Source organism: Jaculus jaculus, unplaced genomic scaffold (assembly GCF_020740685.1).
Source record: "Jaculus jaculus isolate mJacJac1 unplaced genomic scaffold, mJacJac1.mat.Y.cur mat_scaffold_50_1_766167_arrow_ctg1, whole genome shotgun sequence".
In the NCBI taxonomy this organism is placed as follows: Eukaryota; Metazoa; Chordata; class Mammalia; order Rodentia; family Dipodidae; genus Jaculus; species Jaculus jaculus.
In genome coordinates, this window is record NW_025423502.1 from 470,077 (window position 1) to 486,669 (window position 16,593).

The following is a 16,593-nucleotide window of genomic DNA, read 5'->3' on the forward strand; positions in this document are numbered from 1 at the left end:
GCTTCTCATCTGTGTGTCTTCTCTCATGAGTGTGATGTGTCTTGAAGATGAAGCAATTGACACATTTAGTACATTCATATGAATTCCTTTATGTTTCCTAAACTCTTCGTTTGCAAGGAAACCTTTCCTTCATTCATTACATTGGTATGGCTTCTCACCTATATGAATTCTGTTAGCAGGTTAGCAATGACTTATAGATGAAAGGTTTCCCACATTCAGTTCATTCACATGACTTTTCACCTGTGTGAGTTCTTTGATGCCTAATAAGATGTGACCTGCAGATGAAAGCTTTCCAACATTCAGTACATTTATATGACTTCTTATCTCTGTGACTTCTCTGATGCCTAGTAAGATGTGACTTGCGGATGAAGGCTTTTCCACATTTAGTACATTCATATGGCCTCTCACCTGTGTGAATTCTCTGATGCTTAATAAGAGGTGACTTGAACATAAAAGCTTTTCCACATTCAGTACATACATATGGCTTCTCACCTGTATGAATTCTCCAATGACTCATTAGGTCTGACCTGAAGAGGTAAGCTTTCTGGCACTCAGTACATTCATGTGACTTTTCACCTGTGTGACGTCTCTGATGCCTATTAAGATGTGACTTGCTGATGAAGGCTTTCCCACATTCAGTACATTCATATGGCTTCTCACCTGTGTGACTTCTCTGATGATTTGTGAGATCTGTCTTGCGGATGAAGCCTTTTCCACATTGAATACATTTATATGGCTTCTCACCTGTATGAATTCTCCAATGACTCATTAGGTCTGACCTGAAGAGGTAAGCTTTCTGGCACTCAGTACATTCATGTGACTTTTCACCTGTGTGACATCTCTGATGCCTATTAAGATATGACTTGCAGATGAAGGCTTTCCCACATTCAGTACATTCATATGGCTTCTCACCTGTGTGACTTCTCTGATGTCTTGTGAGATCTGTCTTGCGGATGAAGCCTTTTCCACATTGAATACATTTATATGGTTTATCAACTGTGTGGGTTCTCTTATGAATAGTGAGCTGTGAATTGGTGATGAAGGCTTTCCTACATTCAGTACATTTATATGGTGCTTCACCTGTATGAGTACTGCAATGATTCATTAGGTGTGACTTGGAGATGTAAGCTTTCTGACACTCAGTACATTCATTTGGCTTCTCACCTGTGTGAGTTCTCTGATGATTAGTGAGACCTGATTTGTAGAAGAATGCTTTCCCACATTGAGTACATTCATATGGCTTCTTACCTGTGTTAGTTCTCTGATGCCTAATAAGAAGTGACTTGTGGATGAAGTCTTTCCCACATTCAGTACATTCATATGGCTTCTCACCTGTGTGACTTCTCTGATGCCTAATAAGATCTGAATTATAGATGAAGCGTTTTCCACATTCAATACATTTATATGGTTTCTTACCTGTGTGAGTTCTATGATGATTAGTGACATGTGACTTGCAGATGAAGCCCTTTCCACATTCAATACATTCATATGGCTTCTCACCTATGTGAGTTATCTGATGACTGATGAGATGTGACATAGAGATGAAAGCTTTCCCATATTCAGTGCATCCATATGACTTTTCACCTGTGTGTGCTCGATGATGCACAGTGAGAGGTGACTGGGCAAGGTAAGTTTTTCCACATACATTACAGTCATAAGGATTGTTACCTGTTTGAGTTCTCTGATGATTAGTGAGGTGTGACTTGGAGATAAAAGTTGTCCTACATTCAAACAGCTTGTCACCTGTGTTTGTTCCTTCATAACATGTCTGATGTAACTTCTGGTAAACGGTGTTCTGGAATTGTTTAAAATTATCAGTCTCTGGCCACTGCATTTTGTGTAGAGTTTTCAATTCTGAGAAATAAAAGTAAACTTATTACATTTGAAATACTAAACAAAAATTTGGCCCACTAGGGCTTCCTAGTATTTTGTAGAGTATTATAATTTACAAAAAGATAGCTCACAATAATTATATTAATAATACTTTTCAATGGACTTCTTTACTATTTTCTGTGGAGAGTTTCTTGAATGGGGCATATCTTACACAACAAAGGGAAAACTCAGCAAATGTTTTCCTACTTACCAGAATTTTTAGAGACCTATAAGTGAGATGACCTTTTTGTTTGTTTTCTTGCCTCCTGAATAAGTTCTGGAATAATTTTTTTGAAGACAGAAACTCTCTCAGATAAGGCTTATTTAACAAATTAATTTTCAGTGAAATAACTGATTGGACATGAAGAAAATTTTTACTTTCCATTGGCAGTTATTTGCCTAAATGCTTACACATCATTTTAGCACATGTTGGCTGGATGTTCTTCTCTATAGATATTTGGTTTATTTACAAAGTAAACAGTAACATAGGACATGTTCTGTTTTCTTTCTAGTCTCTCCACTACCACCTTCCTCCAGGGTACATATTCATGATAGTTGTTTATATGTGAATCTGTTTGTGTGTTTGGAAATGTGTGTTACCAAATGCATGCTTTGTGATAATAAGTCAAGCGTGGGTGTAAGTCATTGCCTTCAACTTTGTTTAACAGTGCCTCCTGTTTTAAAATGCTGTGTATGCAATAATGATGCATTAGGAGATTTCAGGGATTCTCAATATTCTGGTTGATTCCTGGGATCTGAACATGATTAAACAAAAAGCATATTAACGCACTGATTGAGCTCCCCAGCCACTACTACGTTTCATAATGACTGTGGACCTGATTGTTTTATATTTTTTAAAATACTATTATATATTTATAATACTAGATGAGCACAGTTTTCAATCATTATTGTTCTGAATGAAGAAGAATAGGTGCAGGAGTAAAGGAGAGGGATGATGACACAGAAAAAAGTTTGCATGAAAAAGAAGAAAAACAAACCACAATAGGATATGAAAACAAAATAAGAGTAATTAAATGAATATGAAAAGCTTCACAATATGAGTAAAATGAAAACAAAGCTATTAATGCAGATAAACAGTTTAAAAATAAGGAGAAAAGAACAAATTGGAGAACAGCTATATTCTTTCTGCAAGTAGTTATGGGCAGAAGTAATGGAAGTTCATCTGTAGACTGATATAGTCATTATGTGCTCACTGTTGATGTTGGCAGTATATATGCATTGATGGGTGGACCCATAAATAAAGTCAAGGGCAGGTGCGCAGGCAAATAAAATTGTATTTTCATATAAAAAGCAACTAGAAAACCTTGAGATTGATATAACAGGCAGAGTCCTAAATTTATTCCATATACAGGCAAAAATAAAAGGCCTCTCCCATATGTATCAGACAGTAAAAAACCAGAAGCAAGGACTCTTAGTTCAATTCAGGGATTTAAGTACCCAAGCAAGAATCAAGTTCTGGTGGTAAGTGGAAGGATCCACCCATATAATTGACCCTGTTTTATAATGTTCAGAGTCATTTTACAACTAAACATGTGACATTATAATGAATGTCTAAAGGCCAAATAACATAAACAATATAAGTTTAACATTCCCTATACCTTGAACATCAATAAGCAATATGGTTGACTCTTCACCATGAAGGGTGAGAACACCAAAACTTCCCTCCTTTGGTTCTCTAATGCAAACCTTGATCAGCGATTCTCCATTTGGTCCTGTCAGAGTATTTCTTCTTTTATTCATCTCCCACACATAAATATTTAATGTGTAAAGACTCCCTGGATTGCCCGTTTTCAGTTTTTAAAAATTTCAAATGGTTAATTGTACATTTCTCTAATATGAGTCTGCTGTTATGGAGTGAGTGACAGCCATACTGGTGTGAATCTCTAGATTTAACACCTGCAAGAGACACATATTTCTAATAACCCTACAGATACCACTCTTGACACAAGAGCTCTTTGTACTGTCTGGTCTGATGTTGTACCTGTGGCTTTACATGTTATTTTCATCTAGAACATGAGAATGATCCATTTCTTACTTTTATTTGCACTGCCATTTAGATTTTCTTTCTTCAATGTCCCAAATGCTTATTTATAAATCCCTGACACACTTCCTCTATTTCACAAATCTAATATAATTTTGTACCTACATTCTCATGCACATTTCACAGACAAGTTCTCATTTCTTATCATAGAATCTCTGGTGCAGTCTTTTTTCAGTTACTTCTAAATTTCCCAGGTGGGAGTAAATATAATTATATTAAATACTTTCTTTGTGTCAACATTGTGAGCAGAACCACCGTTATAGAATTGTATATTTGAATAAATTTTTTTTTCTTCCTTAAGGTATTTCTTCTAAGGATTTTTGTCACAGCAGTGAAAAGTGACTAATGACATAATTATACTGAAACATACAAAAATGGTCAGTTAACAAAATAGTACAATATCTAACACACATTTTCCTAGACTACCTAAACAGGGAATTAAATTTTACAAGGCATAAAGAAAGCATTCTTCAATATCAGGAAAAGAGTAGAAATTTCTCCATGTCATAAAAGGTGTGTGATTCACAGTAATAAAACTTATCATGACAATTCATGATGAGTTCTCATCTCACTGACCTACATTACAAATTATGCATTTACTTGCCTGGAAGCCTGTGAATTGAGCATTCTAATACAGTCCATGGTGCAAATCCATGCTCCAACTTGAAGATCAAATCTGGTTTGGTCATACAGTTCCCTGTCATAGGGAAATAATGTGAACATTGTGTCAATATGTTACATTAGGTGGACTTCTGTAAGATAAAAGCAGCATTTCTACAACTGACCTGTATTTGGTGAACTGAAGAGTTACCTTAGAGACAGTTTATAATCCTGCTGTTCATAAAACTGGAATATTTGCCTGAAGTGACACTGAAAGTATTTCCCTCATGTGACTGAACAGCATATATAACACAAAGATTGTTTTTTATTGTTTTTGTTGTTGTTTTTTGTTTTTAAATAGGATATGGACTCACTGTAGCTCATGTTGGCCAGGAACAGACACTGTAGCTCAAGATTGGCCTCATACTTATGGATGTCTTTCTAACTCAGCTTCACACATTTTGGGACAAAAATTTTAAACAACAATTCAAAAAAAAAAAAAACATTAAATATATAGAGCATAATGGTAGGGGAACATAATGAAACTAGAAAGAAAACAAATGACATTAGAGATAAGGGGAGATAAGAGAAGGGGTAATAAATAGGACAAAGGAATATTATGGGAAAGAGTTCAATTAAAGAATTTAATAAAAAAGGAAAGCAAGGGCTGCAGGGATGCCTTAATGGTTAAGGCACTTGTCTGCAAAGCCAAAAGAACTAGGTTTGATGCCCCAGAACCCACACAAACCAGATAACCAAGGTAGTGCACGCATGTGCAGTTTGTTTGCAGTGGCTGAAAGCCCAGGCACACTGATTCTGTCTATCTGCTTTATCCTCTCTCTCTCTCTCTCTATGCTTCTTAAATTAATCAGTAAAATTAAAAAGTAAATAAAACAGAAAACAGGAGTTAGAACAAAATTGTTAAAGCTGATCCAAAAATTGCATTACTATTTAAAAATACCTTAGGAAATTAAGAAATCACAAAGATTATTAGGAAAGAATGGCCTCAGGATTTATAAGAATTACCCTTAAGTAATTGAATGTATATAATAACCATGTTCTAGACTAAAACCAATGAAATTCAAATAATTTGAAGAGGGCCACTGAACAGAGCACATGAATCCCCTTAAACACACACACACACACACACACACAAACACACACACACACACAAATAAATTTAAACAAAAATTAAGATTTCCATAAATCAACACAGGACTATCATGTATCAAGTAATGTTATATATAACAGAGGGCCTCAATGTACTTATTCATCACTCTTCAAATCTCAGTGATGAAAAATAGCTTACTGGTAGAATACTTTTCCAGGATGTATGAACTGTTAAGTTCCATTCAAAGCATAGAGAAAAAAAAAAAAGTAAAACCTTACCCTAAGATATATGATCAGTTCAGTAAACAAAGTCAATACAAGTCACAAAAGAGAGTAGAAAAATGTCCTTGTCTGGAGGTCAAATGTATATACATAGAAAAAAAAATGACTCTAAGGAGAAATTGATCCAGGTTTGGTGGCACACCCCTTCACCACAAACAATTGGGTACCTGAGGTAGGAAAATTACTAAGATTTTGAGGACATACTTGGCAAAAGAGTGAACTCCAGGATACCCTAGGGTAGAGTGAGATCCAGTCTCCAAATAAAAAGAAAACATTAACAATGGTGGTATGCATATAATTGTAGGGTATTATATGAAGTAATAAAGCTATTTCCTCTGGTTATGAATTGATTGTCATCATCTCAAATCAGAGCAGCTCTCCTGACCTCCAAGAGATTTTCATCACAGTCATTTCAAAGAAATCAAGAATGCTGAAACACTTACAGAAGTCTATGATAATGGGAATAGTCAATCAACACTCAACAACCAGAATTAAATGCTATACATTTCCCACTTGATATTCTAATTGGTAATGTGTAAAGAAGCAATATGAACACATGAGGGTTTTCATATTTTTGGTAATAAAAATGTGTATCATAGAAGAATTTGCTTTCTATGTAACCAAATAAGCTCACTCAGAAAGGGGAATTTATAATTTTTCCTTTAGGTTATCACATCCCTCTATAATTAAAGTGAATAGATATGTTTTCTGTACCCACCCCCAAAATTAATGGGGTATAAATGAAATATGACAAACACAGAAACAAAAATCCTGCATGTTCTCATTATACTTACAATTCCAAGTTTACATAATAGAGGTAGAAAGTATAACAAGTAATTACAATGTGGAAAAGGAGTAGAAGAGATAGAATGAGTATAGTTAGAATTAACTGGGTGCATTGGGAAGAAACTTTTTATGTTGTATAGCACAGAAGTAAATTAGCATGCTTCTGGCAACAATTATATTAATATTTCAAAATAGCTACTAGAATTTTTGAGTGTTCCCCATGTAACTAATGCCTGATCTGACAGACTCTTGTCATTTCATGTGTGTACTCTAAATCCACTTCATTCTATATAATATGTTCCATTAAATATGTCACTTTAACAGTAAAATATCAAAACAATACTAAATATTAGTAATTATGACTATATTCCTCAACCAAAATGTAAGGAATTGCTACTCAGAAACTCACGGGAGTTTAGCTCACCCAAGAACATCAGGCTGCTGTAGTTCTCCAGCATCACATCTCTGTAGAGGTTTTGCTGAACAACATCCAGGTGCTGCCACTCTTGCCAGGTGAAGTCCACAGCAACGTCTTCAAATGACACCAGTTCCTATAATGAGATATTTCTCTTCAACCCAAGACAACAAAAGAGGGTCTAGTAAACTGGACTTCATGCTTCTGTGTGTCTCTTGGTAGGGACTTATTCAATAAGCACAAAGTTTATATGCTGTATCATGAAAGAAAAGACTCAAAACTAATATCATTCCTGCATATTGCTATACTGTTTCAAGAAAATCAGGTTTTGTTTTTCTTTTTGTTTGGTTGGTGGTGGTTGTTTGGAACTCACTATGTAATCTCAGGTTTCCTTTGAACTCACTGCCATCCTCCTTCTTCAGCCTCCCAAGTGCTAGGATTAAAGGCTTGTGGCACCATTCCTGCTGTAAGATTATTTTATTTTTTAATGAAAATACAATGGAATGGAAAGGCAAATAATAGGGCTTGTATCACAACATTGTGGTGTGCTGCCTGCCCAGAAGATACAAGGCTATGGGTTCAATTCGTAACACTAATAGTGGAATAGAAGCTCTTAATAAAGTTGAGGATTTTGACTCCATTTGGATGGAGTCTGATCATCAATGTTGGGGTCATGATAAATATGGCAAAACTGAAAGGATTCTGTGCAAACAACAAAATATTAATTCAAAATCAAATATATTATCAACAATAAGTTAAAGGTGTTTTATTTTGCCACCAATGTACCATGTTGCATCAGTCAACATTACTGTACTTTATGTTGGGAATCCATAGAACCACATTGCTCTGTGCATGCCTCTATGCCATGCAACTGCAATCCAATGAACACACACAATCTGAAACATCTTCGCTCACATGTATGTTACAAATAGTGCTAATAGAGTAGGACTTTTTCTCTTCTCTTGAAACTTAATGATTGACTAACAGATTAATGGTATATAAAGCCTATTTCTTTCCTAGCTAGTAATTTATATGTTAAAATAGAGATAGCAGAAATACTTTAGAGAAAGATATTGTTCTACACAGAAACAATGAATTGTTATTAGAAATAGTCAGGTCAGGGTAGGTTGACTTCCACTGACTACTAGCCATAAAATCCACTGATGTCAGAGAATATTTCAAGCATTACCAAGACTCTTAGTTATCCTCAAGAACCAGGTGGTATAAGACTCTATTGCTAAACACTCCACATGTGTGAGATGCAGTAGTCTGGGAAATCAAGCTGCAGCACAGATGGAAGGCTTCTCCCAGTTAGCTGGCTATTAATATACTAGGAAGAGCTAAGTAAACTGTTGAGAGAGAAAAGGAACCAGTAGTGTTACCCTGTGGTGACCATGCAAGTTTTATTGATGGTCAACCAGGTCAAATGTATCAATTGGTACAATAGTGCTATGTCCTTTATGAGGGAGACCAAATGGTCTCTCATTAGACTTGAAGCCTTCTCCATAAGAGGGAATCTCTATCTGGTACCGAATATTTAATCAAACGCCCCTAGCTTGGTGGGGGGGGGGGTGTTGCTGTTGCTTTCAGACTGCTGGCAAAGAAACAGCCAACCAAGAGCAGCCTGTGGGGAAAAGGGGGTTTATTTTGGCTTAAAGACTTGAGGTGAAGCTCCAAAGTGGCAAGCAAATATAATGTAACCAGCAAATGGTGGACTTCTCCTCCTGGACAACATTAGATGCAGAACAAACACTGCAAAGGGAAAGGTGGATATAACAATACAGTGCCTCCAGGAGGCTTCAGTTGTCAAATTGGCAGCAGGTTGGGACACAAGCATTCAGAACACCTAAGTTTATAGGAAGCGCTTGAATCATATCATCACAGCAGGCCATAATTCTAGAGAAGAACTACTTCTCTTGTATTGTTAACTTGATAGGTAGGGTCTCACTCTGGCTCAGGCTGACCTGGAATTCACTATGTAGTCTCAGGGTGGCCTCGAACTCACGTTGATCCTCCTACCTCTGCCTCCCGAGTGCTGGGATTAAAGGCGTGCGCCACCACGCCCGGCTAAGAACTACTTCTCTTGTATTGTTAACTTGATATATTATTCCTACCAACCTATCCTCTAAATATGTTCATGCCTCCTTTTTCATATGGCAGTTACCCCTGGGTAGATTCAAGAAACAACAAATTGCTGATAATTGATAGTAGAATGTTCAGTAGTGAATGAGACAGCACTAGCAAATACTCCAAGGCTGAGGAACCATTGTGGAAGAGGTGGGTGAAGAATTGTGAGAGCTAGGCATGGTGGTACATGCCTTTAGTCACAAAACTAGGGAGGTAAATGTAGGAGGATCACCATCAGTTTGAGGGCATGCTATGAATACATAATGCATTTCAGGCTAGCTGGGACTAGAGTGAGACCCTACATCTAAAATCCAAAAAATAAAGAATTGTAAGTGTCAAATTTCTAGGCAAAAACTGTTCTTGACATTAATAACCTCATAGTGGCTGATGCTATCTGCGTAAAACCTTCAAAATATGTGGGAAATAAGTTACTAAAATAGAAGAGAGACCAATTGGAAAGAAGAAGGGAAGCAATGCAGGTAGGATTTTGGAGGAAGAAAATAGAGGGTGGTGGGAGATTTTTATCATGGTGCACTGGATATATTTGGGCAGTTACAAATAAAGAAGTTTTCAAAAGTAGTATTTTCCCCATTACTACTCAGCATTTAAATATGAAACTGCTATATAGCTGTATAAAGTGGTTAGATAATGAAATTCATCTACTAATATACAATAGGGTATGCTTTAACCAATGGGAACTCAGATAACTCCAGGTCATACATAGTAGGCAATCTTTTCAACCATCCTTCAAACAACCATCTCAATAAACTCTTGCAAAATATTTTCAATAGGCAATCTAAATTTTCAACCTAGAAACTCTGAACAATTAGTAACTCCAACTCTGACATGTGTAGCCAGTGATGAAGTTCATGGCATTCCAGTTCTGTCTATAGCTGAGCTGCTCACAGTCTGGTAAACACTCTATCCAAAGGCCTTACTAATTTTGTTTTAGTCCTGGTTTACCAATAAAATCCTGTGGTTTCTAATGCAACTAATTGTTTATCTAGGTCATGGCCCCAATGGCCTACATTTAGAGCTCCATATTACTTAGGTACCATGTCAAAAAATGCAGCAAATCCAATGATGATTTCATTCCTGTGTTGGATATGTTTCATAGTACTGGATGGACTATGAAATTTGTAAATTTGTTGGGAATAAAGATGAATTTGAACAGCAGGACAAAATGGCCTCAATATCCATGACCTCATAATGCCTGACACAACCAACAAAAGACCATCATACTGGGAAAAGCTGATGATATTAAAATAAAAGAGAGACTAATTGAGAGGGGGAGGGGATGTGACGGAAGCTGGAGCTGCAAAGGGGAAAGTGGGGTGGAGGGATTTACCATGGTTTATTGTCTATAATTATGGCAGTTGTCAATAAATAAATACAATAAAATAAAAGACATAGAGACTTCCGGTTAAGATGGCAGCATAGGTACCACGCCAAAGCAGCCTAGGGGGAAAAAAGACCAAAAAAAACTCAGCAAAATACACTCTTTTACTAAAAAGTGAGGTGTATAGGAAATTGAAGTGGCAGCGGAGAAGTAGAAGAGTTCCTGAGCATCCAGAGCCCACACAGGCGGGAAAAGTGGACCCGGCAGCTCCAGCAACTGTGGCAGCAGCAGCACCACAGAAAGCCACCAGGCTCAGCTCCAGCCACAGCAAAAGCCAGGTGTGCGGATTTTCCACTCACAATGGTGCTCTCCGCAACTCAGGAAACATGAAGGGAGAGTGACCGTGAGCAACAGAGGAACAGACCACGAGGTAGAAGAACACTTGGAGCAGCAAGACAACCAGAGCAGCTATGGCTCCCTCCCATCCCCCACCACCTGAGCCCAGCTCCAGCGAACAGAGCAGCAAGACCTGGCCACGCCAACTTGGGCAGTGGAACCCAAGCAGGAGCAGAGTTTGGCAGCAACATCACTGTCTCCGGCACCGAAACAGCAGCCCCAACAGTAGCAGATCCAGTAGCAGCAGCAGTGGCAGACCCAGCAGCAGCAGACCTAGGAGCGGCAGCAGCAGCAGATCACGCAGCAGAAGCTTCAGTGGAAGCAGTGGCAGTGGACCCAGCAGCAGCAGCTTCAGCAGCAGCAGTGGCTCCAGCAGTGGCAGCTAGAGCAGCAGCAGCAGTGGGCCCAGCAGCAGCAGAGGCAGCATCGGCTACAGACCAGCAGCGGCAGCTTTTGCAGCAGCAGTTCCAGCAGCAGGGGTGCTGATCTGCAGGGCCACACTTGCTAGGCTTGTTTTTTCCCCACAAGAAAAGCCAGTGCCCAGCTCCAGAAATCAGAACAGCAGCCCGACGACCCAGGCAGCAACTTGACTGACACCAAAATCATCCAAGGTAACTGGGATTGCACCACGGAAGGGTCTCACTTGGTCACAAGCTGACTTGGATCCCTCAACAGACCTGAAATCTTAACCTCTTTGTTGACAGAAGATCTGGTTGTTATAATAACTCTTCTTGTATATATACTTGGGGCTGTCTTTGATTGAATGTGCACAGTGTTTGCTTAAATTTTAGAATCTACCTGTATATTATTCCACTCAGACTGCTTGAATATTCCCATAGCAGGGAAACTCAACCCCTTGGAACACCTTTGTAGATGCTTTGAGAGTCTTAAGAGCCACACCTAACACCTTAAGCTCCTACCCTGAAAATATATAACATCAGATCAATTGATACAGCTAAGAATACCCAGTTAGCTAGAAAATCCAAGCTTTAACTTAATCCAAGATGCAAAATTATACACATTATAACACAAGAAACACTAAAAAACAAGATGATATAAATCTACCTGACAGTATTAATGCATCAGAAATGTCCTCCAGTGAGAATGAGTTAGAGGAAATGCCTGAGAAAGAGTTCAAAAGAATGATTGTAAATATGTTCAAAGAGGTCAAAGGACACATCAAAAGAATCAAAGAAGAAATCAAAGAGGAAATCAAAGGAATCAAAGAAGACGCAGGACACCAATTTCATGAAATAAAGAAGGCAATACAAGCCATAAAAAAGGAAATAAAAATAATAAAGAAAAACCAGTCAGAATTACTAGCAATGAAGAACACAGTTAATGAAATAAAAAACTCTGTAGAAAATCTCACCAGTAGAATGGATGAAGGACAGGACAGAATATCTAAGCTAGAAGACCAGCTGGCAGATCTAATATAGGCCAACAAAGAGAAAGACAAACTTATAGAAAAGTATGAGTGGGAATTTCAAGATATTCGGAACACTATGAAAAGATCAAATATAAGAATTCAGGGCATAGTAGAAGGAGAAGAATTCCACTCCAAAGGCATAGTAGGTGTATTCAACAAAATCATAGAAGAAAATTTCCCCCAATTTGGGAAAAAGGTGCCAATGCAGAAACAGGAAGCCTTTAGAACCCCAGCCAGATAAAACCCGGAAAGAACCTCTCCTCGCCATATTATAATCAAACTTCCAAACACACACACCAAAGAAAAAATATTGAAAGCAGTTAGAGAGAAAAATCAAGTTACCTACAAAGGCAACCCCATCAAGATTACAGCAGATTATTCAACAAAAACTTTAAAAGCCAGAAGAGTTTGGAGTGATATATTCCAAGTTCTGAAAGATATCAACTGTCAACCAAGGTTACTTTATCCTGCAAAGCTATCCATTCAAATAGATGGAGAAATGAAGACATTCCATGACAAAAGCAGGTTAAAGGAGTATCTGAAGACAAAACCAGGTATACAGAAAATATATGATAGAATCCTCCGTGCTAAAGAAAAGGAAAAGCACACATATAAGGAACATAGAATAAATAAGCAATACTCAAATACTAGTTAACACAAGAGAGCACAGGTAGAACGGGAACCACACACACACACACACACACACACACACACACAAAATGGCAAACATAAATACACACCTTTCAATAATATCTCTTAATATCAATGGCCTCAATGCCCCAACAAAAAGACATAGGTTTGCAGACTGGGCGAAAAAGCAGGATCCTACAATTTGTTGTCTCAAAGAAACTCACCTTTCTACAAAGGATAGACAATATCTTAAGGTGAAAGGTTGGAAAATGGTATTTCAAGCACATGGGCCTACAAAGGAAGCAGGTGTTGCTATCCTAATATCTGACAAGGTAGACTTCAGTCCATCATTAGTCAGGAAAGATAAGGAAGGTCACTTTATATTGATTAAGCACACACTCCAACAGGAGGGCATTACAATCTTAAACATATATGCACCTAACATGGGGGCTCCCAAATTCATCAAACAAACACTATTAGAACTAAGGTCACAGATAACACCAAACACAGTGGTGGTGGGTGACTTTAACACCCCACTCTCACCAATTGACAGGTCATCCCGGGAAAAAATAAACAGAGGCATCTGGACTAAATGAGGTCATAGAAGGAATGGACCTAACAGATATATACAGGACATTTCATCCAAAGGCTGCAGAATATACATTCTTTTCAGCAGCACATGGAACATTCTCTAAAATACACCATATAGTAGGACACAAAGCAAATCTTAACAAATTCAGGAAAACTGAAATAATTCCTTGCATTCTATCTGACCACAATGGAATTCAACTACAAATAAGTAGCAAGAAAGGCTATAGAGCATACACAAAATCATGGAAACTAAACAATACACTACTAAATGATGAGTGGGTCAATGAAGAAATCAAGAAGGAAATCAAAAAATTTATAGGGTCAAACAATAATGAGAACACAACATATCAAAATCTCTGGAACACAAGGAAGGCAGTTCTAAGAGGTAAATTTATACCTTAGGTGCCTATATTAAGAAATTAGAAAGGTCGCAAGTAAACGACCTAATGCTTCACCTTAAAGCCTTGGAAAAAGAAGAACAAGACAAACCAAAAGTCAGTAGACAGGAAGAAATAATAAAGATTAGGGCAGAACTTAATGAAATAGAAACAAACAAACAAACAAACAAATAATAATAATCCAAAGAATTAATGAAACAAAGAGTTAGTTCTTTGAAAGGATAAACAAGATTGATAAACCCTTAGCAAGTCTGACCAAAAGAAAGATAGAAGAGACAAAAATTAATAAAATCAGAGATGAGCAAGGTAACATCACAACAGATTCCAGAGAAATTCAAAAAATCATAGGGACATACTATAAAAGCATATACTCCACAAAGTATGTAAACCTGAAAGAAATGGATGATTTCCTTGATTTATATGACCTACCTAAATTAAATCAAAATGAGATTAATCACTTAAATAGACCTCTAACAAACATGGAGATCTGAACAGTTATCAATAATCTCCCAACTAAAAAAAGCCCAGGCCCAGATGGATTCACTGCTGAATTTTACCAGACCTTTAAGGAAGAGCTAACACCATTGCTTCTTAAGCCTTTCCAGGAAATAGAAAAGGAAGGAATTCTACCAAACACCTTCTATGAGGAATTCTACCAAACACCTTCTATGAGGCCAGCATCACCCTGATACCAAAAGCAGGCAAAGATAGAACAACAACAAAAAAAAATTATAGACCAATCTCCCTCATGAACATAGATGCAAAAATTCTCAACAAAATATTGTAAAAAGAATACAAGAGTATATCAAAAAGATCATTCACCCTGACCAAGTAGGCTTTATCCCAGAGATGCAGGGATGGTTCAACATTCACAAATCTATAAATGTAATACATTATATAAGCAGGTTGAAGGACAAAAATCACATGATCAGCTCAATAGATGCAGAGAAAGCATTTGACAACCCAACATCCCTTCATGATAAAAGTCATACAGAGACTGGGAATAGAAGGAACATATCTCAATATAATAAAAGCTATTTATGACAAGCCTACAGCCAATATGTTACTAAATGGGGAAAAACTGGAAGCTTTTCCACTAAAATCAGGAACAAGACAAGGGTGTCCACTGTTCCCACTTTTATTTAATATAGTTCTGGAAGTCTTAGCCATAGCAATAACGCAAGAGACACACATAAAAGGGATACAAATTGGAAAGGAAGAGATCAAGTTATCATTATTTGCAGATGACATGATTCTACATGTAACGAATGCTAAAGACTCTACTAGCAAAGTGTTAGAGCTGATAAATACCTACAGTCAGGTAGCAGGATACAAAATAAATGCACAGAAATCAGTAGACTTCATATTAGCTAACAACAAACATACAGAGGATGAAATCAGAGAATCACTCCCATTCACAATTGCATCAAAAAAATAATAAATTACCTTGGAATAAACCTAACTAAGGAAGTAAAGAATCTCTACAATAAGAACATTAAAACACTCAAGCCAGAAATTGCAGAAGATACTAGAAAGTGGAAAAAAGATCGTTTGCTCCTGGATTGGAAGAAACAGTATGGTGAAAATGGCAATCTTACCAAAAGCAATGCACACATTTAATGCAACCCCTATCAAAATTCCAAAGTCATTCTTCATGGAAACAGAAAAAACAATCCAAGAATTCATTTGGAAACACAAAAAGCTCGAATATCTAAAATAATACTGAGAAACAACAATAAGGCTGGTGGTATCACCATACCTGATTTTAATCTATACTACAGAGCCATAGTAACAAAAACAGTGTGTTACTGGCACCAAAAGAGGCATGTAGATCAGTAGAACAGAATAGAGGACCCAGATGTAAGCCAAGGTAGCTATAGCCACCTGATATTTGATTAAAATGCCAAAAATACTCATTGGAGAAAAGACAGCCTCTTCTGCAAATGGTGTGGGGAAAACTGGATAAATATCTGTAGAAGGATGAGAATAGATTCTTCTCTCTCTCCATGCACAAGAATTAAGTCCAAATGGATTAAAGACCTTAACATCACACCTGAAACTTTGAAACTGCTAGAGGAGAAAATAGGGGAAACCCTCCAACATATTGGTCTTGGCAAAGACTTTCTGAATACAACTCCAATTGCTCAGGCAATAAAACCACAGATTACTATCTGAGACCTCATGAAATTACAAAGATTTTGCACTGCAAAGGACACAGTGGATAAAACAAAGAGGATATCTACAGAATGGGAAAAATCTTTGCCACCTATACATCTGATAGAGGATTAATAGCTAGGATATACAAAGAACTCAAAAAGTTAAATAATAAGGAATCTAATGAGCCAATCACAAAATGGGATATGGAGCTAAATAGAGAGTTCTCAACGGAAGAAATATGAATGACATATAAGCATCTAAAACAATGTTCTACCTCACTAGTCATCAGGGAAATGCAGATTAAAACTACATTGAGATTCCATCTCACTCCTGTCAGATTGGCTAGCATCATGAAAACAAATGATTATAAATGTTGGCAGGGATGTGGAAAAAGAGGAA

At 37.2% G+C, this 16,593-nt stretch overlaps 1 protein-coding gene across 1 annotated transcript; it reads right to left on the bottom strand.

The window, feature by feature from the left end:
- Positions 1-220: 220 nt before the first annotated feature.
- On the bottom strand, positions 221-15,723 carry LOC123457449 (zinc finger protein 883-like). Its single transcript, XM_045141354.1, has 5 exons — positions 15,709-15,723; positions 7,137-7,263; positions 4,539-4,631; positions 829-1,854; positions 221-660 (listed from the first exon to the last, which is right to left on the bottom strand). Exons 1-5 carry the CDS (start codon positions 15,721-15,723, stop codon positions 221-223), a joined length of 1,701 nt encoding a protein of 566 aa, XP_044997289.1.
- Between the last annotated feature and the right edge of the window lie 870 nt (positions 15,724-16,593).